The following is a 25,516-nucleotide window of genomic DNA, read 5'->3' on the forward strand; positions in this document are numbered from 1 at the left end:
ACATTCTGTAAGAGTGTCATCCCTAAGAAAAGGCTCTTTGCTTTTTATTTTATTTTTTTTAGAAAAGTCAAATCCAGGAACAATATACAAATCATGATGTTAATCTTAAAAGCTAACAGCTCAGGTGATCTATTCCAGGTTGTTCTCATGCATGATTTAGTCTTGGGCTCAAGAATATCTAAATTTCAGACATAAAAACAGCCCAAACCTCACAATTGTTTATGTCACTTCCTTCAGTTTATGAGGACAAACAAACATTTAGAAGGTCTTTACCCTGCTCTTTGACCCACCCTTTACAGTCACCCCCTCTGCTTCACCGCCCACTCAACCTCCAATGTCTTTGCAGTCATCAGTAAGGTGAAAAAAGTCTAAACAGCTTTTGGCAGTCGCTGAGGCTGAGCAGAAGAGAAGCATCAAGCACACACTTGCATACTGCTGGAAGGATCTCTTACGTTGCAAAAATTAGTTGACGGCACAGAGTGACCACAGTCCTGTCTGAAAGGAAGAGAGCTGAAAGCACTGAGGACTGAGAGCAGGTAGGTGGCCCTCAAAATGAAGGCTGGATGAATAAAAATGCACTGAGCACAGCAAAATACGAGCTAGAAAACCTATGTATTTATGTTTCCACCTGCTAGCATAACCTAAATAAATGCAGTATGTGCCATCATGATTTGATCAAACAAAAATACAGTACTAGGTGCATAAATAGTGCAAACAAATAAACAAATAAAAAAAAACCTGCTTCTGTATGCAACTGCAGAAAAAAAGTTTATTCTCTCTATAATGGTTAAACTTGCTGTTGCAATGCAATTTAGAAATTTACAGAAAATATAATTATTTTTTGGCATCTAATGTTAGCTGCTTAAATTACAGTGTGTCACCACATTAATAATTAAGGTATATGTAAAGCATTACACATGATTTATTTACAAACAGGACAGATTTGGCAATAGTGCATGAAATCACCTTTGCAAGGCATGCATCTTCACACTTTTATTTTACACTTAAATCTGGGAAGCTGGCTCACAGCTGTAGGGTCAGAGCTGTGAGGCTGTCGGGTGATTACTAACTTTAGATGGAGGTATCAAATCAATATGTAACATGAGATTTAGGGATCTGCAAGAAGGGAGTGGGATGTAGTTTGGCAGAAGATCAATTTATTTTTACATTAAAGAACTCTGAAGGTAATGCTGTATGCTCTACATTGTGCACACATGTTGGCATATATATTTAGATTGCAGTTATGAGAATAAAATTAACTTTTTTGAGATGAAATCAGGAAATCTCCACAAAAAAAAATCTAGACAAAACACAAAATGCACAGATCAGCATTTTTAGGTGTTCTTGTTATAAATGACAAAAGCATCAAATTGTCAACCCTGTTACAGAAACCGAGCACATTGGCAAATCCACTGGGAAGTTCATGTAACACCATTAGTACTCATTTGACACCAAAAGACCTTGTCATCAAGCCCAGTTTTGTGTGAGTTACACTGCTGAAGTCGCTTTCTGTCTTGTTCGCTCAGCTGCAGTCCGTGTTGTGTGGAAAAAGGCAGTGAGCGACATTTGAGAAGCTACCAGATGCCATTTTCAGAGTATGTGGTCAGTGGTGCAGTCATCTGCAGTGCGTTGAAGACTCTGAAACATGTCACGTACTACCAAGACATTAAGTAAATGCAGCCTGTGAGTTCTGCAGTCCCTCCAGGGTCTTCTCTGCAAACTTCTCTTTCCCAAATGATTGTATCGCATTTTGTCAAGAAAAAGGGCAAAGTGATTCAGTGTTGTAAACGATAAAAGCACGTAATCACATCCGAAAACAGTAATCTGTTAAATGTAATTTTCTTTTTCTATGTGTGTGAGTGACATACACTGTATTGCCAAAAGTGTTCACTCATCCATAAAAATCATGGAATTCAGGTATTCCAGTCACTTCCATGGCCACAGGTGGATAAAATCAAGCATCTGGGCATGTAGACTGCTTCTACAAACATTTGTGAAAGAATGGGTCGCCCTTAGGAGCTCAGTGAATTCCAGCGTGGTACTGTGATAGGATGCCACCTGTGCAAAACGTAAAACCACAGAGTGGGCTCAGAGGATGCTGAGCAGCATGGTGCACAGAGGTCACAAACGTTCTGCAGACCTCCAAACTTCACATGGCCTTCAGATTAGCTCAGGAACAGTGTGAGAGAACTTGTTATGGTTTTCTATGGCTGAATGGCTGCATCCAAGCCTTCCATCACCAAGTGCAAAATGTTGAATGCAGAGGTGTGAAGTATGCTGCCGCTGGACTCTAGAGCAGTAGAGACATGTTCTCTGGAGTGACAAATCGCGCTTCTCTTTCTGGCAATCTGATGGACGAGTCTGGGTTAGGCGGATTTTCAAAAGACTGTGTACACACTAACAGATAAGTTTCAGCAGATTTTTCTATGACGAATGAAAAACTGGAAATCACACACCTAACAACTGCAGCTGCTGCGCTATCAAAAACAACATGATTTATCAAACTAACTGAGAACTATTGAATGTGCAAACTTTTGAAAGGGCGACGGTTTAAAGAGTAAACAAACATGGGCAGCAATCGACTCACTGCTGCTGTCGTCTGTGCAGTTATCTGCTCTTCTGATCCCATCGCTTGTAGCCCACCCTCTCTTTTTCATTGTCTGTTGGCAACATGTATTTGCGTTGGGTCAGTAACTCTTTCACACTACCTGATTGCATCCAGATTCGGCTCCACACATTCTTACATGTTTGGCTGACTGCAACTGAGGTCGTTTTCCTCACACACTAACAGATTTGCATCTTTACCCCTCACACGCGAACAGATTTTGTGACAACTAGCCATGCCTACTGTCTCTAACTAGTGCAGATGGTGCAGACTTTGTCCAACTAAGGATCATGGGTAAAATACTGTAAAAACCATGTTGTGTGTCTCCATCTTATTGAGCTATTAGCTGAAGGTCTGGCATGTCTTGGCATGGTGGGCGGTGTGGTCATTAAAAGTGAGGACACGAGGAAACTGGACAAGAAAAGGACAAAATAATTAGTGGCAGGCTTAAAAACAAACAAAATAATAATAAAAAAAAGGTGAACACCAGAAAGTCATGTGCACAAAGGTCAGAAAAAAAATAACAAATTCATCTACTGTGTACTGAGTTTTTATGAGAAATTGATCTGGAGAAAGAGCGACTTAAAAAATCATTCTGAAAGAAGGGAAAGAAAATGTGAGATACACAAGAACAAGACTAAAATTCACTAGCACCAGGTCTCATGTAGTAATTACTTAAAACCTGAGAGTCTTGTTTTCCATTTTTGTCAGTGTAAATTATGTCAGGAGACAAGTAAAACTGAGTGTCTACTATGTGGCGATTATTGTTTGGGGTTGCATTTTATCAAGTGGTTTAAGAAATCCTGTCAGAACTGATTCTCATTACATTCAGATTTTAAATCAAACACAGAATATGGTATGGACAACATCTAATTCATTTTTCTTGATGATGACCTCCAAACACACTGAATTTTAAAATAAAAAAAAATACATAATGGAACACTTTAAGTCTGGGATTGGCCCCCCAGGAGCCCAGACACGGTGTGAGATACAAAGGATCTGAGAACAGATCAAAAGGCAGGAAACATCCAAAGGAGGACTTTTCAACGTCCTTCAAAAACCCTTAAACTTCTTATGACTGCTTAAAAAAATGCAAAAATGGATTTCAAGAATAAAATAAGTCTGAACAAATATTTATTTTGTAGCTTTTAAAAAGTACATTTTTTTTTACTTTCACTTTGCATTGGGATTTACATATACATTCTTCAATAAATTGCTGCACACACTTCTTATTTTCCAATCAAAATGTGAAATTAAACGAGGCAGCTCAACACCTTTACACAGTAATACATAATCATGTTAGTGAACACAAACAGCAGCACAAATTTAGTCTGAGCAAAATGCACTCTATAAGTGGTCCAACATTTCAGCTAACCAGTCTTATTTTAATCTTAGCGACTTGTCACAATGCCTGCAGTGACAACCTCCTTTTCCATTTAATAGTTTTATGTAATGATGTTATGATTTTTTTTTTCTTCAAGCAATAGACATATCCACTGAAATGTCACGTGCAGCACAAATCTCAGAGTGACAGAGGCAGATGTGCAAGGTGTATTAAAAGCCATTTTGTCTTCAGTACCTCTCCCCCACATGCCAGAATTCATTAAAACGTCGAGCCAAAGCCAAACATTAAAGTCAACATGTAATGAACTAAAACAGTAAAACTATTCACTGAATACAAAGTAGGGTGATTTTTTTTTTGTTTGTTTTTAAACGCACAGAATCGGTTGCTAATATTCATCACTTGCAGATTGTTTTGCTCTTACCATATGTGTTGCAGAGCACATTTTCAAGAGCCAAGATTGCTGTTTGAGTCCAGAACCTTTTGAAACACATGCTGGAGCATGTACAGAACATATATATATATAATCCAAGATGCTTGGTTTGATGTTCAGAGAGGCTTCAGTGACACATATAATCTTTAAGGAGACATTTTAAATATTCAGAAATACTTTGACAATTTCCCTTCTTTTGGGATTGTTTTTTTTAACTATACTTTAGAGTAACTTCATGTGTCACAGATGTCACAGATTTCAAACCCATTTACAAAACAAGGCAGAATAATGCAGCAGGTGTTCATCTATTTTAGTAAATTAACACATGCAAGTTTAAAAATCACATAATCAGTAGTTGAGAGTTTATTTTAGCAAGTATACACCAAATTATGCTAGGTGTCATAAATAAACTGCTGTGACACCACAACAGTAGAAAACACAACTTACCCACTATCCTTCGACACACTTGTGTTCAGAAGCAAAGGAATAATGACAATAATGCTAAATTTCTCTTCATAACCACACCTACTTCAAACTCCTGCCCAATGAAGTGTTTAAGACCATTTCACATGACAGGCTTTAGGTCGAGTTTTACAAGAACAAAATATAGTAATGGCTTAAAGAACGTGGCCTTTTCAGAAGTGTGCAGAGCTGTGACTCAAATAGCAGTTAGGGGTCATAAAAGGCAGTTAGCAATCACTGCAAATGTCGCAGTGCTCCAAGAGTTTCTATAAGCAAGCCTTACCTGCATCTCTAATTTAAACATTTATCAAAACGGAAAATGGCCTAGCTGTAACACACACACACCTCAAATCTAAAGATAAATTATTGTTCCTACTGACAATCTTGGCTTGCATTTAAATAAGAGTATAATTCAAAGACCTTTAGCGGACCATGTCTTTGAGTAAACTCTGATGCAAACCAATTTAAATTCTCATCCAAATTGTATACATAAATTTTATAATAATTAAAGTTTGTCGAACGAAAAGGAAGTGCACAGAGGTGCCTGACTAAACAGAGTTTTGTTCCGGACATTTTATCCACTTACAAAGATGAGAAAAGGAGAGTATCTGAAACATTATAAGGTCCAGTAAAACACCACCACCATCCATGAGAGTGATGGAGGAGAGCTGTCATTGAGAGGGAGAGAGAGATGGCACAACCCGGATGGGGTGCCAGCCCATCACATATCACCATTAAAAAACTCTGACAACCATATACTGTAGTTGCAGCACTAAGTGACATAATAGTTATACTAGAAACAAAATGGCTGCAAGAGTCTGATTATGTGCCAGACAGACACTTTTTAGCCAGTCATGGTGTGCTATTCCAAAATTTCTTCTCTACACCTTCAACACTTTTGTTTTTCATGAAATGTTGTCTTTTAGCAATTTTAACAATGGAAGGAAGAAAAACATCTTAGTGACAGTGTTATAAAAGAAAAGAAAACTGAACATTACTATTTTTTATGTGCATGTGTTCAAAAGAAAATGTCGTTTGAGTGTAAACTTCAAGCAAGTGCATGCCAGAGCAGTTCAGATGAAAAATAATAAAATATAATCATCTTTACTGTCACTGTAGGGCTTGCATATAATGAGATAGAAACATGAAGAAATCCATTGAGGAATGGAAATAACCTATGTGGTGTACAGGTTTGCTAAATCTTATGGTGCTTTATAATCAATGCACATTACTTCGTACAAGCACTGTTCAATGAGTTTAAGCATTTTAAAAATCAGAAATCTGTCATATTACATTTTGAAGTGGGAAACCAACCCATTCCTACAAGTAAAGTCATAAGATCCATTTTAAGCAGTCAGAGAAACAAAGATTCCTGCAACAGGAAGTATTATATTTATACTTTCGAAATCTGACATCACATAGTTTGGGATTACATGAAGAAACAAAAACCACTGAGACAGAACTGTGTGTTCTGAATGACTCCTGAGACAATCTAACTGCTAAATACAGAGATCGTATTTTTCAAAGTCATCTAACTTTTTACTTTTGGAGCCTAAACCTTTGAAGAGTGCTATATATTTTTCAGATTAAACCATAAATTACTGATATGTGTTCTGGAAGGCCAGGCAGTGCTGCTGTGCACAGTATTTTAATAAGCCTTACTTTCCCTCCTGTTTATATAAGGCTTCACAGTGAGATCTGTGCTTTATTTACACATGCCTGCAGATGATTCACGAGAGGAATCCAGATCAAGTTAAGACCAACAGTTACTGTAAGTGACACTGGCTGCTGCCTCTTACTGACCGGTCAGAGTAACTGCAGAGGTGGAGAGGAAGAGTGTGACTAAATAAAGCCACCTGAGCAACACAGGGTTGCTAAAAATCCTCTAAAGGATTTAGGTTTCATTGTGAAAATCATAAAGTGTCATCTGCTTAGATTTTCAAAGAGAAAAACTAATGAAAGTGCAACTTATTCCAAAGTTAGGAATATCACCTCAAACTGTAAAGAGAATATAATCCATGCATTCTTTTATGGTTTAATTTTCTGTCTTTTGTGCAGAGCCCTCTGAATCAGCAGACACGAGGAAATAAAGATGTTGAGGAAGACAAAGGAGGCTGAGCCAACTGCCACTGGGCAGGCGGGTAAGTGGGAAGTCAGTCAAAGGTTGGTATTCCAGCTGCCTCTATTTGTCTTTTCCTTTATTCCAAAGATGGTTTTCATCAGGATTCCTTTGATATACAGTTTATAGACAAACTCTTTACCAAATCCCGAGTCACACACAAAAACCTACAAGACGTGGGAACCTGGGACAAAGAATGGAACAAGTACAACAATATCACTGATGTGCAACTATTGTCTTTGAAGATGGGGAACCAAAGCATCTGATTAATACTGTTCAGATAAATTTGACATCTGAACAGGTCTGAAGAAACAAAAAGAAGAAAAACACAAAACCACAAGAGGAGGAATCCTAAATAATAATTTTACACAATTCTACACCATCATTTATGAAGACCTCATCAGTGAAGACCTTGTTTTGTTTTTTCCAACAAACATAAAAGCAGTGTCATACTTCTTATTTTTAAGAACAGAATCAAGAGGATGTTAGCTGGAGAGAAAAATCTGAAAAACAAAGATGGCAGAAGATGGGATCAAAATGAGCTCTATGAACTGGACAAAATAATGTTTGGGAAACCTCTTTCTGAAGAAATGCAAAGACAATGAACAATGAACGAGGATCCAACATATGGCACTCGTGCAGCTGATGGTTACAGCAACACAAACCTGACAGTGTGACAAGTGAGAAAAATTGAAAATGAAACAATGCTCTTGTTTGATAGGAGAAGCAAAATAGAGATTTTTAAAAATCATTTTCCTGCAAACTGTTTTTTTTTTCCTCAAGTATTTCCTGAATTTCTCTCAAGCACCGTGCAGAAATCATCCTGAGATGTCTGCTTTGAGAAAATGTGTAAGCAAGCTTCACGTTCAGTCTCAACAGTTGCCATCATATCTCTTTCCAAGCTGCTTCAACAACACATTGCTAACATGCTGTATTATATTGTCAGTCACTAACATTTTTGTCATGTTCTGTCATTCAAAGTATTTGGTCTGCAAATTTCTGTTTGTCCATCCCACTCTTGGGGGAAATGCTGTTTATTGGGTCTTTTGTCTTCATTATGTGTCCATAATCCTGTCAAAGCTCCATGGTGCCATGGTGCTTTTGTCAGGATTAATATTGACCTGTCCTGTGCCCTCTCCTGGTGTCATGTTACGTGTTAAATCGACGGTTCTGAGGGAGTTCACCCCAATGACAAAGGTATGAGTTCAGAAAAAGAAATCAAATCACACAAAAGACTTATTTTTTTATATATGCATGATGCCTTGTTGGGAGCTTAGTTGGATGCATGATGTGATCTTCATCGCTTCTTGAAAGGTGTCATCCAAGACAGATGATACAACTTTCAGTGTCACAACCCATGCAATTTGTTGAGACATTTTCATCAACCTCCATACTGTATGAAAACTACATGCTGTTGCTAGAGGGCACTGGGAATGACTGCCAAATGTCTATTTTGGATAGTCATTTTAAGGGAAAATGCCACTTTTCACAAACCATTTTAAAGGTAGATTATCCCTATATGAGATAGTGCCACAGATAAATCAGTAAGTGGACTTGCCTCAATGAAACAGCTGTACACAGATGACATGATCATTTTAAAAAAGCCAATTGTTACAAAAATGAGAATACATATAAATACTATATATGTATATATGAATAAAATACAATCTGAAACATAACTAACTTGTAAATCTGAGTTTACATGAATTATATATGAGCTGTATTATTACACAAAGATTTTACATTTACCTTCTTTTTTGTGGTTTGACCTTTTCATGCTTTTTTGAATGTAGCTGTCACAAATTTGCAATGTCTGAGACTCAAACGTGCTCTAAGAGAACCGTGTCTGTCATGTTGACTCAAAACGTTAAGGTCTCAAGATAACCAGCTTGAAAGACACACATACCATCTAGAAACCCTGAAGCCTCGCCTAACTCTTGATCTTTTGTATACCAATGACAAGTTCTCTGGATAAAACAAGTACACAGAGCTCTGTAGGGACCAAACTCTCAAATATGTTCAGAAATAAGATTTGTTGTTCTTTTTTTGGATTGTTTTTAACACAACTATTGGGTCTGTCAAAGACAGTTAGGTGTTTAATAAATCTTAAGATTCATACACAGTGAATAATTCACTGAGGAACAGGAGTTTGGTCTGAATTGAAAGCATAAAAATCGTTGATCCTAAACGGTGAGATGAAAAACTGTTGGTTTCACAAACAGCTGATTGAGTTCAATTCTGATATTCTGATTATATTCACTCTGTATTAAGTGCAGTCATAAAAAAGAAAAACAATCACAGGAAGAAATCAAAAATTAAATTCTACAGTTCTAAGCAAAGTGACCATACATACTTAAAATATTCCATGTTTTTTTTATAAAGATTACTTATACTAATCTAAATATGTCAAGATAAACTCTACTTTATCTTGGTAAAGAATTATTTTTTTAAGTCATCTGAGCATAATTATTCTCACTTTCTTGTGATGAGTGAAATATGTTGTAATAATAAAAAACGAAAAGGTTGCTGTAACAGTACAGTATTAGACATCTAGAGCACCCTGCCAACCTGTGTAGAAGGCACGTTGACAAGTGAAGCTGCAGATCTGAGATGGAAATGATCAACTGACCAACAGGATTTACCCAACATCTTTAGAAATTACTTTGGGAGAAGCTGTTGGTGGAAACTAAGATGTGGGAACTGGTAACCTCAGATTTTAACACAATGAGTTAATAATGCTGTCATAACTTATTTACAGCAAAAAAGAAAGACTGAGTTTGGTTATAACTCTAATCTCAGTCACACAGATAGCTTCTTATACCATGCTGATAAATAAAGAGCTATTAGTGTGACTAATCTCAAGCTCAGAAATAATCACCAAAATATGAGTTATGTCTGAAGCTACCAACTCTTAAGATTTCCTCATAGTGAGTGTGTGACAGACATGTATGATCAACATACATTACTGCAGAGGAAATAACCAACTACCTAACAGTTGTTGTGACCTTTTCAATCAAAGCACAATGCATTTATTGAGTAAGAATTAAAAACTTCCCTCTGTTTTCTGTCAAAACAGAGAAAGAATAAAACGACTGCTAGACAACTGTGGTTCAGATCTTTTTCTCTAAACAAAACCTCTGAACAAAAGGAGGGGAAAGTGCAGTTTTATGCACTTTGACATGAAGGAAATGAAAAGACAGCAGGCAGCTCAGCAGGAGAGAATCTCAAAGTTTGTTAGGTATTTCTTAAAGACAGAGTTAAGAGACTAGTTTTCAATAAGCCTGCCTTTAGGAAAGCACCCCAGTGAGGAGCTCTGTCTGCGCTGGGATAACTATTAGTGCAATAGTTGGTGTCCATGTTTTTAGCTGCATATTAAACAGCTTAGGTGCTGCTGATTCCCACAAGCCAACAGAAGAAAGTTAAAATCTTTTCACCTACAGCCATTTGACCTGAGGATTGAAAAAAAAAAAAAACTTCTGCTCTCCAGTGATAGCAAGCTTACTGATCTTACTGCTGTGAACTAAAATCTCCTTAAATGTCAGTTGCTCTAATATAGCCATAACATTTACATATATGATATACAAAGATTGATACAGTGTTTCCCTCCTCCACATTATGGGTCATGTTAAAGCAGTGCCAGAATAACCTTATTGAATGCTTCGGCAAAGAATTTGATAATTACAACTGCTTTGGCTGACTGACTCATAAAATAATTGCCTGGCATGCATTCCATTTCCCTTTCTTCATTTAAAAATTATGTAGATCAATATCTTTGTGAAAACATGTTGCTTTAAATTATGTCACCACCCTCCTTGAAATGTGAACCTTCAGGTTGTTAAAGCTAGCATAATATTATTATCCTGCTACCTTTAACAATTGTTTCAGTAGCTCCTGCTGAAAGCAGTTTACCCATATTCTGCTCTAGACTGCATAATGCTGGGATGCTCGGTTTGTCAGTTTTAATGCAATAAAATATGTACTTAACACTACCAGGGTGGAGTATGAGGGGTAAATTCATAAGGAGCAAATTATTAAACCAAAAACCTTGGAAAAACCTACACCCCGGTGACCAGTTTTCAGGGAAGAATGCTGAGGAGTAATTCTGTTTTCAAACTTTAGGGATGCACCAATAACCAGTTAAATTGATTTAGATAAAGAATACTTGCATTATGTTTTCTTTCATTCATCAATTAAAAATTTAGCCATTTCCCCCAATAAGAAATTATTACACACCATTTGGTATATACTTTACTTAGTTAAGCTCAAGAAAGTCCAATCATCCAATCAACATACATGTATATATATATATATATATATATATATATATATATATATATACACATACATACATACACATATATATATGTATATATATATAAATAAATAAACCTTCACCCTATTGTATTTCTCACAATAACCCTTTCCCATTATGAGTGCTCCGTGTTAAATGTTCTGTGAGGGAGTAGGGTCAGAACAAAGCAAATGCAAAAGAGAAGCAAAGTAGGTGGGAATGCATATTAACAGATCAAATTTTTTATTCTTGTTAAAAAAGAAAAACTAAAACAGAGCTCAACTGAGTGAGCAAGTTCAGCAAACTCGCTCGGGGTCAAACAATCCCAATGAGCCAAAGATCGTTTCATTTCAAAATCAAGCTGGCTGAAAGACAAACATTTAGTTTAGAAAATGTGCACTTTCACAATACAAATACAAATGTGAAAAAAGAAGCTAATTTTAAGAGCTAAGACGTGTATGGGTCACAGTTTTGATTTGATAAAGTGGCATTTTCACGTTAACATTATGCTTCTTTTACAGATAAACACATCTGATATTTACAGGAGCCAGTGTTTCTTGATTATAACTGAATTTTGTTCGTTTATTTTCATCTATTTAGCCCTAATAGCACTTCTTTAAACATGATAAGCTCATAAAAGTTCTAAAAATTTTCATAGCTTAAGCATTTATGATTTCTAAATAAATTCCTGCATATGTTTAAATGTGTACTCACATTTCAATATCCTAAAATTTGCTCATAAGCTTTGTCTTTACCTGGTCCTCTAAACTTATGCAGCTCTAATTATTGATATGTTTTGATTCAACTAGGCATCAGGAAGAAATCAAAAGTGCCTGGTGTTATGATAACGCAGTTTAAGGAGGAACTTCCAGAAGGAAAGACGACTCCAGATTTCACCAGAAAGCCCATCGCTCTTACTATTCAAGAGGGTAAGTTTCTGTTTGTATGATGGATGCAGGCTGTCACAAAAATCTAAATAAACAGAAACCTACATTTTAAAGGATGCACCTAAAAACAGATGAATGATGCTATTTAAACTCAATACTTTAAGAATAAAAAAATTTGGTGAAAGTAAATGATAGAATGGTCCGCTTATACAAGATTTTTCATTTTAATATTGATCTGTTCTTCATTTATGTGCTTAATTTGTGTAACTGCATATAAATTCAGTCATATATGTTCATGTATATAAATACACATTATTTTTAAACCTCATAGTCTAGACTAAGTTGTTAGAATATAAGCAGTTACAAGCAAAAATAAATAAATAAATACCTAGAGAATATGGATTTGTCTTTAATTACCCAGCCACTGAATTTTGTTTTCACTCTTAAAGTTACATTTTGACATCACAACATCCCATCTGGGTTAAGGTCTTACCTTTCATGACAAATTAGTAAATAGTTAAAAGTTTTCATGCTTTGCTTTATAATGTTTAGCACTCAGGTGTTATACCTCATCTACAAAAAAAACAAAACAAAAAAAAAAAAAAAACTGGAGTAGGTAAACAAGATACTTAATAAAATGCTATCCAGTGAAAGTTGTGCTATGTGTCAGTAAGGCATTTAAATTTGAATTGTTCAATTCCACTGAAGGTTCCAGTCTTGTTTAATCTTTATATACAGAAACAACTACTTTCTGCACAAAGATTTTGCAGCATTTTATGTTTCTCCTTCTTGTGCTTTGTTCTCCAGTTCATCTCATATCTGCTTTTTGTTTTTGTTTTTTTTGTCTACAAAGCACTAAGTCTCTCTTGGAGATAGTAAATTTTGAGCTTGAAAGATTGGAACATTGAAAGAATGAACAATACAAAGACTCAAAAAAGAAAGATGAGATCAGAGTTCAAGAGTTTCATTTGTTTTGTTTTGTTTATCTTAGTAAATTCTGGAGTTAGATTCTGATGTGACACAAAATGTATGAAAATGTATGATGCACTAACGACACCCACGTGCACTAAAAATCTATGTGTGAACAATTTGTCACTATCATAATTTGCTATGTTGCAGGTAAATTTGCAGTCTTTAAAGCCATCGTGGTGGGCGATCCAACACCTAAAGTGACATGGAGCAGAGCAAATGGAGAAATTTTCTTTCACTCTGATGTCTGCATGCAAAAGTACGATGAAGCAAGTCATGAACACACCCTTGAGGTAAGCTTTACAAAAGCACATCTATGGCTATCTGCAGGAAATACAAAACTTTAAGAAGCAACATTAAAACATTTACAGTAAACTAACTTTAATTCTGTTTGCATTTCATCAGTTCCCTAAAGTGGCTGCAGAAGATGCAGACACCTACAAGTGTTATGCAACAAATGAATATGGAAAAGCAGTTTGCACTGTTGTGCTCAATGTTATTGAGAGTAAGCTTTGTATCATTCTCTAAATCTGTTTGTTTCTAAAATTGTACAAAAGCAATTAAAATATTGTCATGACATAGCTATAAATGTATGCGAAGTCGAGACATGTCTTTGTTTGTTCACAGTGGGATTCTCCAAAACAAAGGAACTTCAAAAAATACAAGTCGAAGGTGAGGTTTCAGCAATAAGTTAACAATGTGGCTGTTTTTTTTTTTTGTTTGCTTTTGTTATAGTGAAACAGAAACCATGATAGGCAAATTCTGATTGTTAAATACTTAAAATTTCAAAACAGCTATTTTAATATTTTCTCAGATCCAACAGACCTAAGAAAAAAGCTTAAAAAACGGTAAATATATATTTTTTTTAATTTCACTAATTTTCTAGCAAAAATAAAATGTTACATTATTGTTCATGGCAGTGATTCATATAATGTTAGCAGTACATAAAAGCAATGGTTTCTGAGGAGCTTCACACAGTTCTTCACTTTGCAGTAATTCAGATGGAACACGTGAGCACAAGCCGATGGAACCAGATGAAAAAGTCTGGGAAATCCTGCTTAGTGCAGACAAGAAAGACTACGAGCGAATCTGTACTGAGTATGGTATCACAGACTTCCGTGGGATGCTGAAAAAACTTGCTCAAATGAAAAGAGAGCGGGAAGAGGAGATTGCACAGGTACATGCCCTACAGCAAAAACTTGTTTTATTGAGTTATAACTGTCTCCAAAAAGCCATTTGTTTGTATATTTCATCATTTTGTCAAACTCCTTTCTCTGATTTTGATGCACAGGTCTTTATTGTTATTTCAAATTTTAACACATTACTTTTTTCACAGTTTATCACACATATAAGGACACTAAAACCTATTGAGGTCAAAGATGAGGACTGTGCAACAATTGAGTTGGACATGGACCTTTTGGATTCTGGCAGCAAAATTTTCTTGTACAAGGTGAGACAATTTGCTGTTTGTTTTATATTTTACTGTTGTTGTTTCTTTGTTTATTCTGTATAAAACTGTTTATGTGTCCTAATATTCTACAGGATGGTGTCATGGTTCCATTCACCAAAGAAGATGGTGAAGGAATGAGACATAGTTTAAAACAAGTTGGAAAAAAATATATATTCACAATTAAAAACCTGAGTAAAGAAGATGCTGGGCTTTATTCAGTGGATGTTGAGGGAGTCAATGTATTCTCCACAGATTTCAAAGGTATGTTTGTAGAAACAGATTACATTTAAATATCCAGCAATGTTTCAAAGATTTATACTTACAGTGCATACTGTATATAGCGCAGATTAAAATCCACAAGAAGTTTTACATTTTTGACCCTTTAATTACTGTATCTTTGTTTCAAAAAATAAAACTTTGATTTTACCTCACTGAAAACATTTTTTTAATAGAATAAATGTACTACGTGTTCTAATTACACACAATGAAACTGAATAGCTTTAAGAGACCTTGAACTACTGAAAGTAAATTGACAAGACTGATGAAAAACATGTAAAACTTTATTGTTTTGTATTATTTTCAATCTTGCAGTATCTGAAGTTGACTTTGCTGTCAAAATAAAAGAGGTCAAAGCAGAAGAAAGACAGGATGCACTCTTACAATGTGTCCTAACTGCACCAATAGATGAGATCAAATGGTATGGCAAAAACAGTCTGCTGTCCAATAGTGAGAAACATGAGATAATTGTATCAGAAGATAAGCTCATCCACAAGCTGATGGTGCGAGACTGTATGCCTTTGGATGCTGGTATCTATGCTGCTGTGGCAGGAATCAAGTCTTGCAATGCCTGGCTTATTGTTGAAGGTAAGAAACATTTATTCTTCTATTTTGTATGTTTGTGAATGTTACATATAGAGATAATAAGCAATATTAGGAAAAGTACAGTTTGAATGTATGTAACATTTTTTTTCCTTTTATAGCTGACAAAGATCCTGCAAAAAAGGCCAAGAAAGGAGAACGCAAAACAATCATTGCTGGTGCAGGCAATGATGAAGACCTGTTAAGAATAGCTAAGGAACAGCAAGAAAGATATCAGAAAGAAATGGAGGAAAAAATGGAACTTGCAAAAAAAGCTCAAGCAGAGAAAGAAGCTGCAGAAGCAGCTGCCCGAGCTGAGAAGGAAGCAGCTAAAAAGGCAGAGGCTGAGGCCAAAGCTGCAGCAAAGGCGGCTGCGAAAGCTGCTGCAAAGTCAAAGAGGGCTGCAGCTGGAAAGGATGGAGCTAAAAGAAAAACTAAGAAAAAAGGAGCTGGTGCTGATAGTGGGGCAGGTTTTTCTACAGATAGGGACAGAGGAACTGGCACTGCTGGTGATGGCACAGGAATTGGTGCAGGTGGTACTGCAGCTATCGGCACAGCTGGTGCTAAAGGTAGTGCAGCTGTTGGTGCAGGTGGAGCTGCTGGTGCCGGTGGCACTGCTGGTGCTGCCGGTGGCGCTGCTGGTTCTGGTGGAGCTGCTGGTGCTGCCATTGGTGCTGGTGGAGCTACTGATGCTGCCATTGGTGCTGGTGGAGCTACTGGTGCTGCCATTGGTGCTGGTGGAGCTACTGGTGTTGGTGGTGTCATTGGTGCTGGTGGAGCTGCTGGTGCCGGTGGTGTCATTGGTGCTAGTGGAGTTGCTGGTGCTGGTGGCACTGCTGGTGCCAGTGGAGCCGCTAGTGGTGTTGCTGGTGCTGGTGGAGCTTCTGGTGCCGGTGGTGCCATAGGTGCTGGTGGAGCTGCTGGTACCGGTGGTGCCGGTGGTACCCTAGGTGCTGGTGGAGCTGCTGGTGTCGGTGGTGCCATTGATGCTGGTGGAGCTACTGATGCAGGTGGTGCTGCAGCCGGAGCTAACAGTAGAGTAGTAGGTGGCACAACTGGGGCTACAGCTGGAGGTGATGGTGAAGATTTGGAAGAGTTTTCAGAGGAAGATGAGGATGATTCATTTGAGGATTCAGATGAAGATACTGAGGGAGAGGGAGACGGGGAGGAAGGGGGAGATGGTATGAGAGGAGAAAGAGGAAATGAAGAAGGAGAAGCTGAAGGAGATGAAGGAGAAGGAGGAAAAGGAGGGAAACGCAAGAAGCGAATAAGGGCTGGTCCATTGATTCCTGACACAGTTATAGGTAAGCAATCAATTATTTATGCAATACTATGTGTTGACATACTTAACAGGAGAGTAAGCATTTGCTTTCCTTCATATTTCTTTGGATACATCACAATGCACTATATAGATGCTCTCAGGCAGAAACCTTTCATATCTGAAAACTGTTTTGGGGGGAAAAAAAAAAATCTCTATGTGATTAAAGTTCGTATTTTGTGTTTATGGTCAGATTATTGGACAGGTAACAAGGTTGTAACATGTTTCCATCAAGCTAAAATGAAGGTAAAACATTTTTGATGCATTTATATGAAAATACAAGTGTTTTTGTTTGATTTTTTTGTCATTAGGTTAAACTACATATCATCAACCTACAAGTTACAAACGTTGAGGATATTTGCATGTTCTGTTTCACCTTTTAATAAATTACATTGGTGACAATGTAATTTGCCTGACAATTATGGTATAAAGTTTATTGCCAAAGTTATATCAGTTTTTTACCCCAACACGGTTTCCTTCTTTTTGTTTTTGTAGGTGACAGTATATGCTATTCAGAACAGCATTTTCTTCTCTCTGATATCAAACATATAAATTTGTCTATATTTCCATTTTGTTCAGAGTAATTGTTACTTTATATTTAAAGACATGTTTGCCTTTAGATGATCATGAAATCTTTGATTTCCTGTGAGGATTAATAATGTTGAGTGTAAATGGAAAAAGTGAAAAACCTACAGAAGCATTTTGAGTTATATGGTGTAGGTTAAACATGTAGAAGTGCATAAATATCTGATACAACACAGTGTATTAGAACAACAAGAGATAGACACAATGTAAGCTGGGTTTCATCTTTCCCACAACTATGTTCTTCTGAATATTGATGTTTTGAAATGTTATTCTTACTGATTTTATGAATGTTATTTGTAACAGCAAAATGGAAGCTCTGGATTGCTGGCATGTATGATGATTACCCCTAAAACTGAAAAAAGGCAAAGAAAACAGTAACAGAAGTAATGCCAGGGGTAAAAGTGGCTCTGGGCCAGCAGCATGCTGTGACGAATCTCCTGAAAGTGGTGAGGGTGCAGATGGAGGTGAGCCAGCAGCAGCTGGCAAATGTTCAGGCCATGCATGGCCTGGCCTGTTGATCAAGGAGACAGTTAGTGGTAAGACTTCAGAACAATGGTTCATCTGCTGCATGGAAGGCCTCATCACTACATAAAGTCATTTCATGAGTAGATGTTTTTTTCCAGTGATTTGAGGGTTAACAAGGTAGAGGTGTAACCTCTTACTGTTTTGATTTAACCCACAGTGCGACAGAGAGAGATGCCAAATAAATCTGATGTACTTATTTGTTGACTGCAAATTATATATTTATGACTTATGTTGGTTAATAACAGTCACATTTGTTATTTAAAATTATTTCTTTGACCTACAGGTTGGATATCAGCATAAACTTGCTGTATGTCTACTTATATGTTTCGTGTGAGTAATGCTCAGATCCATCTGTGCTTTGTGTGCATCTATGTTAACACTGTTGCTTGCTTTTTTAAACATTACTCCAGGATGAATCGGTGCATTGAGGTAAATGATTTCTATGTAGAGCAGTGGATAAAATTCTGCTCTTAATACTGCAACAAGACACTTGTGTTTCAGTGTTAGATGCACTCTTACAGACCTGGAAGGAGGAGGACAACTTGAGCTGACCTTGAGGAATCTCTATAATCTAAACTTTTTTTCTTCTTTTTTTAATTTTACTGAAGACTGAATCCATGTCAATATGAAATAAATTCTTCAGTTGGCCAAGGAACTGCCAGCATGAGACGGAGATTTCATTTCTTAATAGCCTGTCTTTCTGTCAAGGCTAAGTGAATGGAGGCAAATGAATCCCACTGGAGGCTTTCTTTTGAGTGTTATCAAGAGTTCAGGATTGTTAAGTTACAGAACGCCTTCTAAAAACAAGACTTTTAATACCATCTTATTAAAGAAGATGTCTTTATGACGTACACGTGAAGGCAAAATGCCTTTCCATCTTTTTAACAACTTGTAGTATACACTCTCTTCAGATCTATGTTTGATGACCTCACATTTGATTTCTATTAAATACAACACATTACCACAAACATAGAAATTCCATGCAAATAATTGCTTTTAAAAAATGATGTAAATATGCACAACACACATCCATGTGTTTATTTATTATGGCTGTTAGTTCCCAACTCTTATTTGGATGGTAAGCTGGGTAGGATTGAGGGTGGGGATGAATCATTTTCCTAACTTTTTTGTTAATAACCTCTCAGACCCCGGAGTTCACTTTCAAGCTGGTCTTTCTGACTGCAAAGCCATTATTGGAGAAGCAGCAGTGCTGGAGTGTAAAGTTAGCAGTGAAGACTGTGCAGGAATCTGGTACAAAGATGGAGACGAAGTAAGTGCAGAATCTCATTATCAAATTTATTTGCTTGGATTTTACTGAAGCAGTAAAGCACAATAATGCTTTTGTTCTGTTGTTTGCTTTGTTTTGCTTTTTTCTCAGATTAAATCATCTGATAACCTAACAATTTCAAAAGAAGGATGTTTCCACAGGCTGAAAATTCTCAAAGTTTCAGAGGAAAATGCTGGAAAATATAAATTTGAAGCAGATGGGAGAAAGACTGAGGCTGACATAGTTGTTGAGGGTAAAAAAAAAATGCCTAAAAAAGAATTGTATAAAATACTAGTGTGTCTGTAAGACACAATGAGGATGCATTTTTAAAAATATTGATCTTTACTCTTTTGGCAATCAACAGTGCATTTGTACCATAAACAAACCTTGAATATGATGGTATTTTTTGGTTATTTTAGATCCACCCCGATTTGATGCTGAAGAACTACAAGCTTTTAAAACTCATGTAACTGTGAAAAAGGGACACAAGGCTACTTTCAATATGTCCTTTATTGGACGAGACCCTATAAAAGTTCAGTGGTACCGTGAGGGTGAAGAACTTTCAGATGAAAGCAACATTAAGATTGAGACCTCAGAGGGAAGCAGTCGTCTGCTTCTATTGAAGCTGCAGCGTAAAGACAGTGGAGAAATTAAGATCAAACTCAAAAATGAGTTTGGTGCTGTTGAGGCCATCAGTCAGCTCAATGTGCTGGGTATGTAATGGAAAGATTCTGAGAAAGCTTATGCATTTTTAATATAAATATCTTTTAACCATTAATGTAAAACTAAAGTAAAATGTGTTATGTTCAGGTTAAATGAATGCTCTTTGTGCCACAATGCTTTCTAACAGATAAGCCCACACCTCCAATGGGACCACTTGAGATTGTTGAAGCTGGCTCCTCTGCAATTGAATTCAAGTGGAGACCTCCAAAAGACAGTGGCGGCTGCAAGATCCAAAACTATATCCTTGAACGACAACAAGTTGGACGAAACACCTGGAAGAAGGTGGGGCCAATTGGTCCAGATGCCAAATACAGAGACAGTGATGTGGATCATGGCAGAAGATACTGCTATCGTCTCAGAGTGGAGACTGAAATAGGCTTGAGTGAACTGATGGAAACAGAGGACATTCAAGCAGGAACAAAAGGTAATCTCAGGTCTAACAGATCAAGTTTTCCTGACATCTTAGAAATATCTCTTCTTTAAGGTTCTGCACATCAACAATAAAATGACAGCTTGAAGTTGAAATGATTAGATGAGTTGTTCACAAACATTTGGTAAATTTTGTTAAGCAAATTCATAACACAAATTAGTACTTGGCCAAAATTAAAAATGTGATTCTTTACATGGCACATGGGTATATACAGTAAATACAGATGCAGTGTCTTTATGTTATCTACCACAAGTCACACCCATGTACAAACAACCAAGTCATAAAGACAAAACAAGTTGAACAAAACCAAAATGCTTTAGACCAGAAATGGTGTGCAGTTTTAAAGGAAACATTAATACTACACATCTTATAAATAAACAGATGTAGACTTTCCTCTAGTTTGACCAAATGGTGAACCTTAGTTATACTAAAACAAATACTGGCAAAATGGAAGAGAATGTAATTCCCTCTTCTTGTGTCTCCTGTTTTATTTACTGTGTATTCAGCATACCCTGGACCTCCATCAGCACCAAAGGTTGTCAGTGCCTTTAAAGACTGCATCAATCTCACCTGGTCTCCTCCTGCTGACACTGGAGGAACCAGTATTCTGGGATACAACCTTGAGAAACGCAAGAAGGGCAGCAACCTCTGGGGCTTCGTCAACCCACCAAATGATATGATCAAAGGTTATTCTAAATCGTATCTGCCATTTCACTTTGTGTTATAACAACTGTTTCTATGTTGACCTAATTAAATATTTGCATTTCTGCTATCCAGAAAAAAGATTTGCAGTTAAGGATGTGGTTGAAGGCATGGAGTATGAATTCCGTGTGTCTGCAATCAACAACTCTGGAGCTGGTGAATTTAGTACATCATCTGAGTTTGTGTTTGCTAGAGACCCTAAAAGTAGGTGGATTTTTACAAACACCATGACACAGTTGTCATTTTTGAACTGTGTGAGGTATTAATGTGACATAATAAAAGCTGACATTGAATTACATGTTACAGAGCCTCCTGGTAAAGTCCTTGACTTGAAAGTGACAGATTCCACCTACACAACCGTATCCCTGTCTTGGAACAAACCCAAGGATGTTGAGAAGGTTGAGGATGAAGCAAAGGGATATTTTGTGGAGATCAGACCTGCAGAAAATACAGAATGGGATCGATGCAATTCTAATGCAATAGCCATGACTACATATACAGTAAAGCGCATGAAGTCATTGGCCATGTACTGGGTGAGAGTCATTGCTACTAATGATGGAGGAGAGGGACCACCTCAGGAGCTGGACAATTACATTGTTGTGATGCCCCCTCCTGGTAAGTAAATTTACACTTAAACCAAGCTGGTAAATCTAAAATTGTGATTAAAATGACTCTAAAAAACCCTCTTCTGTAAGGAGAGTGAGTGTAATCTGCATGTTAATCTATTTTACATAACATCCCAGCTTTAAAACTTGAACTCCACAATCTCTGCTTTTTGAAATGGTAAAGCTCCTCAGATGAGAAGCAAAAACGTCTTCAATTACATAATAGAAGTCCAGCTGTTTTTGTTTAACCATTTTTTTGGATGTTTGAGTTTTTGTGATTGTCAAAGATAATAAAACGTTTGTTTTGTTGTTTACACAGTGCGGCCACGATTCACAGACGCCAAAATCAAGAGTTTTATGATTGTGGGAGCAGGAAATTCTGCACGATTCACCATTAATTTTGAGGTAATTAAGCAATGTTTTGCATTAGTAAAATCCCTGACCTTGCATGTATATGTAATAATAACAAAGTAAAAAAAAAAAATGTTTTCTTGTTTTTTATTTTTTGTAGGCTTCACCTTGGCCAGATGTAATCTGGCTGAAAGACGGAGTACCTGTGTCTAAAAAAGTGACCATCAGCAATGCTGAGGGTACATCTCAGCTTCTGATTCCTTCAGCTGAGCGTTCAGATACTGGAATTTATACCATCATTGTCAAGAACATTGTAGGCCAAGAAACATTCAGCGTTGAAATTCGAGTCACAGGTGACTAGAATAGACAGCAGCACTGTGCTTTCTTACTGTATTAACTTGACCCCTAGTTTAAAAGAAAAATGTGTTTTACCTCCAGATGAGCCAAAGCCTCCGGGTCCTGTGGACCTTGATGAAAATGTGCCTGGCACTGTGACCATTTCATGGACCGCGTCTCCTGATGAGAAACGAGATGACAGGCTACACTACATGGTGACTAAGCGAGACTCAGTCAAAAGAACCTGGCACACTATTGGCGATCGAATCTTCAACAATAAATTCACAGCCTGCAACATCATGCCGGGTCGAGAGTACTGGTTCAGAGTTTATGCAAAGAACGACATGGGCTCCTCAAAACCTTCAGAATCACCAAAGTGGCTGATTCCTGCCAAAAAAGGTATTCAAAACTGGTTGGAATTTTCAGGAATTTCTAAAATGTTTGATATTTTTATTTGTAGAAGCACGCCATTTCTGTTTTATCCCGACACTGCCTTAAAGGAACAGTCTGGTCATTTTTTAAAGGTATGTTCTGTCAAACAGTTATCAATAGATAAAACCTTATCAGCCTTGACATCAGTCACAGAACATGGAGTATGTAAAAAAGGGCAGAAGTCTTCCTCCAGGCTAGGGTAATGGCTAGCCAAACAAGGGGCCATCTTTTGTTGTTTTTTTTCAGGCTGAAAAACATTCAGTTCTCAAAAATGTCAAAGTTCTAAAAAAAAAAAAAAAAAAAAAAAAACCTACGTTAGCTAATATGAAACGTTGACACTTTTGCATGACATGTTTGTTTAGTCTATTGATGCTTTCTCAATCAAACAATGTTTGTGTTACTATGCAAATGTGTTACATAATGTTCTGACCATTGGTGTCCTGACAAGTTGATCAGGCAAACAGATACATTCAGCAGCCTCAGCAATAATAACATGATATACATGGTCTGTGCTCAGCAAACATACATTTGCATAGTAACAAGGATGTAGTTCAGCTGAGAAAACAGTGACACAGTGACAACTAAACAGTGTCATACAAAAGTGTAACATTGGAATAACTTGTGTTCTTTTACACTGGTATGACATTTTTTCTAGAAAGAGTTGTGCATAAAAAACCATAAAAAGCAAGTCCCCGTTTGGCAATTTAGCAATGTTTTGCTAATTTATTGCTAAGGCAAGACCGGAGGAAGACTTTTGTCATCTTCATACTTTGTGCTCTATGACTGATGTCAAGGCTCATGAGGTACAAACTATTGATAACTATCTGACACAGCATCACCTCAAAAATGACCGGACTATCCCTATAAGCAATTACAGTATAGTAACCACTTTTCAACAAAAGTTAGGGAGACTCACCGTGCCTCCAAAAAGGCAGGCTGTCAAGCTCCACTGCTGCTTCACAAGATTTAACAGTGGTTTAACCAAAAGAAAAAGTCCATTAGTTGTCCTTTCCACCTTTCAGTCTCCCTGGTAATTAGCTTACATAAAATAACAATAAAATTAAAATCCCCCCAAAATCTTATCCGTTTTAGGTCAGCTGTAAAAAGAGATGAAGATACTTCTGTAATACTCATTTTAACCACAAGAGTAGTGTAAAGCACACCTCCATCACATGGAGGTTTATTAACACTCCACCAAAGAAAGTGTATTTAAAAAAATGGTGGGCTCCAAGTTTTAAGAATTCACACTCTGCATTCCAATAATATTGCAAATTTGCTCTAAAAAGTTATTTAAGCCAGTGATGAATAATGTTGTTGCAATACATATATTTCTTTCAGAAAAATTCATTCTGAAAATGCCAGAGTCAAAGGTCTGCAATCTACAGTGTCCTCCCAAATTCTTTGTTCCACTGAAAACGCACACCGCTCCTCAAGGATATGAATGCTACATGACTTGTGCTGTAAAAGGAGACCCAGCACCTCACGTAACATGGCTCCGCAACAACATCAGTCTAAATACCAACACTAACTACTTAATCTCCAACACCTGCGGAGTCTGTTCTCTGCTCATTTTGACGGTTGGAACGAAAGATACCGGGGAATACAAGGTTGTTGCAGAAAACTCTTTGGGAAGGGCAGAGAGTTCAACTAAACTCAGAGTCAGAGGTATGTCTTTCTCAAGTTGCACCTGAGATTTAAACTGTGTTTTGCATAAGCATACATACACGTCAATGATCTGTTTTTTTAACTAATGATTGCTGTTGTCTGTTTTTGCAGAGTAAACAAACACATAGGATGGCAGCATAAACCAGGATGTTGGGAATCCACAAACCATGTCTTTTAGAGCGGAGCAAACCCTAACATCTGTAGAATGAAATATTAATGATACTGGTGCAAACGTCTGATATTAAATATTTGTTTTACAAACGATGCTGTCTGTGCACTTACAATAAAACCTTAGGCCTACAGTATTTATATTAAAACCTACTAGCTCTCCCCTAACTTGTCTTAATTTTAAATTGTGCTAATTCATTAAAACGGAAGTTTAAAAGCTGTTTCAAGGTTTTATTATAGAGCTGGTGCACAAACCTGCTCATGTGTATGAGTTAGGTTTTAGATGAAATTATTAAATTATTAGTTATTGTACATGGACGATAAATGTCTAGCTGTATTATTATTTTCAATGTCTTTGCAAAAGCTGTTGTTTTTGTTGCTTTTATTTATTTATGTTTTTGTCCATTAGCAGGATAACACAAGACTGTCATGAAACCCAGTCCAGCAGCAAAGCATCTCTGAAAGAAAATACAGCTCCAAGAACTTAACCCAGGAAGCTTTATGTTGTTATAATTCAATCACATCAGCAGATGATGAGAAGCTTGCCAGGCTCCCCAGGCTTTTAGTTGGTTTCTAAGTGTGGAGAAGCTTTACCTCTTTATCTTAAACATCCAATGGACAGTTTGCAAATAAATCTCAGAGGGGAAAAAGAGACCCCACTTGGTTGTGGTGCAGATTTAGATTGTGAAAGTGTGTTAGAGTTCTATCAAGAATTCACATTAGATGTTACTTTGCTTTTCCAAGTACTGTTGTTTGTGCATGGAAGGTGTTTTGCATTTTAGAAAACACGATTGATTAAAATCACTCATGAGTCTCTGTGCTCTCAAAGTATCCTTCTTGATTTACAACTAGATTTGTGATTTTCACTATTTATGCAATATCTTCAATCAGAAGACATTCTAATTGGAAACTAATAAGATATTCATCATTGTCAGTATGGCATATATATGCAAATTTCTGTGTGTTACTGGTAAATAAATATTTAAACTGCTT

General features: G+C 36.9%; 1 protein-coding gene across 3 annotated transcripts; it reads left to right on the plus strand.

Annotated features, from left to right (window-relative positions):
* The first annotated feature begins 348 nt into the window (after positions 1 to 348).
* Positions 349 to 25,514, plus strand: LOC108231588 (immunoglobulin-like and fibronectin type III domain-containing protein 1). 3 transcript variants are annotated; one of them, XM_017408673.3, is made up of 24 exons: positions 352 to 536; positions 6,901 to 6,983; positions 12,062 to 12,181; positions 13,259 to 13,401; positions 13,514 to 13,613; positions 13,736 to 13,780; positions 13,923 to 13,956; positions 14,102 to 14,285; positions 14,445 to 14,558; positions 14,651 to 14,819; positions 15,150 to 15,422; positions 15,539 to 16,720; positions 18,990 to 19,114; positions 19,223 to 19,364; positions 19,531 to 19,824; positions 19,962 to 20,258; positions 20,771 to 20,950; positions 21,042 to 21,170; positions 21,273 to 21,581; positions 21,891 to 21,976; positions 22,083 to 22,275; positions 22,361 to 22,657; positions 24,029 to 24,355; positions 24,467 to 25,514. In XM_017408673.3, exons 2-24 carry the CDS (start codon positions 6,935 to 6,937, stop codon positions 24,469 to 24,471), a joined length of 4,797 nt encoding a protein of 1,598 aa, XP_017264162.1. In that variant the 5' UTR covers positions 352 to 536; positions 6,901 to 6,934; the 3' UTR covers positions 24,472 to 25,514. The 3 variants fall into 3 exon arrangements, with proteins under 3 accessions (XP_037831029.1, XP_017264162.1, XP_017264163.1); XM_037975101.1 differs by lacking the exon at positions 24,467 to 25,514 and having other exon boundaries at positions 349 to 536; positions 22,361 to 22,656; positions 24,027 to 24,274; XM_017408674.3 differs by lacking the exons at positions 352 to 536; positions 6,901 to 6,983 and adding an exon at positions 6,995 to 8,158.
* The last annotated feature ends 2 nt before the right edge of the window (positions 25,515 to 25,516 follow it).

Source organism: Kryptolebias marmoratus, linkage group LG4, assembly GCF_001649575.2.
Source record: "Kryptolebias marmoratus isolate JLee-2015 linkage group LG4, ASM164957v2, whole genome shotgun sequence".
NCBI classification, from domain to species: Eukaryota; Metazoa; Chordata; class Actinopteri; order Cyprinodontiformes; family Rivulidae; genus Kryptolebias; species Kryptolebias marmoratus.

Bases quoted from the DNA above. Each gene is read 5' to 3' on its own strand.
- LOC108231588 (XM_017408673.3), top strand. From the start codon at position 6,935: ATGTTGAGGAAGACAAAGGAGGCTGAGCCAACTGCCACTGGGCAGGCG. The intron at 14,820-15,149 runs GTATGTTTGTAG...TCAATCTTGCAG, and splicing joins ATTCTCCACAGATTTCAAAG to TATCTGAAGTTGACTTTGCT. The intron at 20,951-21,041 runs GTTATTCTAAAT...TCTGCTATCCAG, and splicing joins ACCAAATGATATGATCAAAG to AAAAAAGATTTGCAGTTAAG.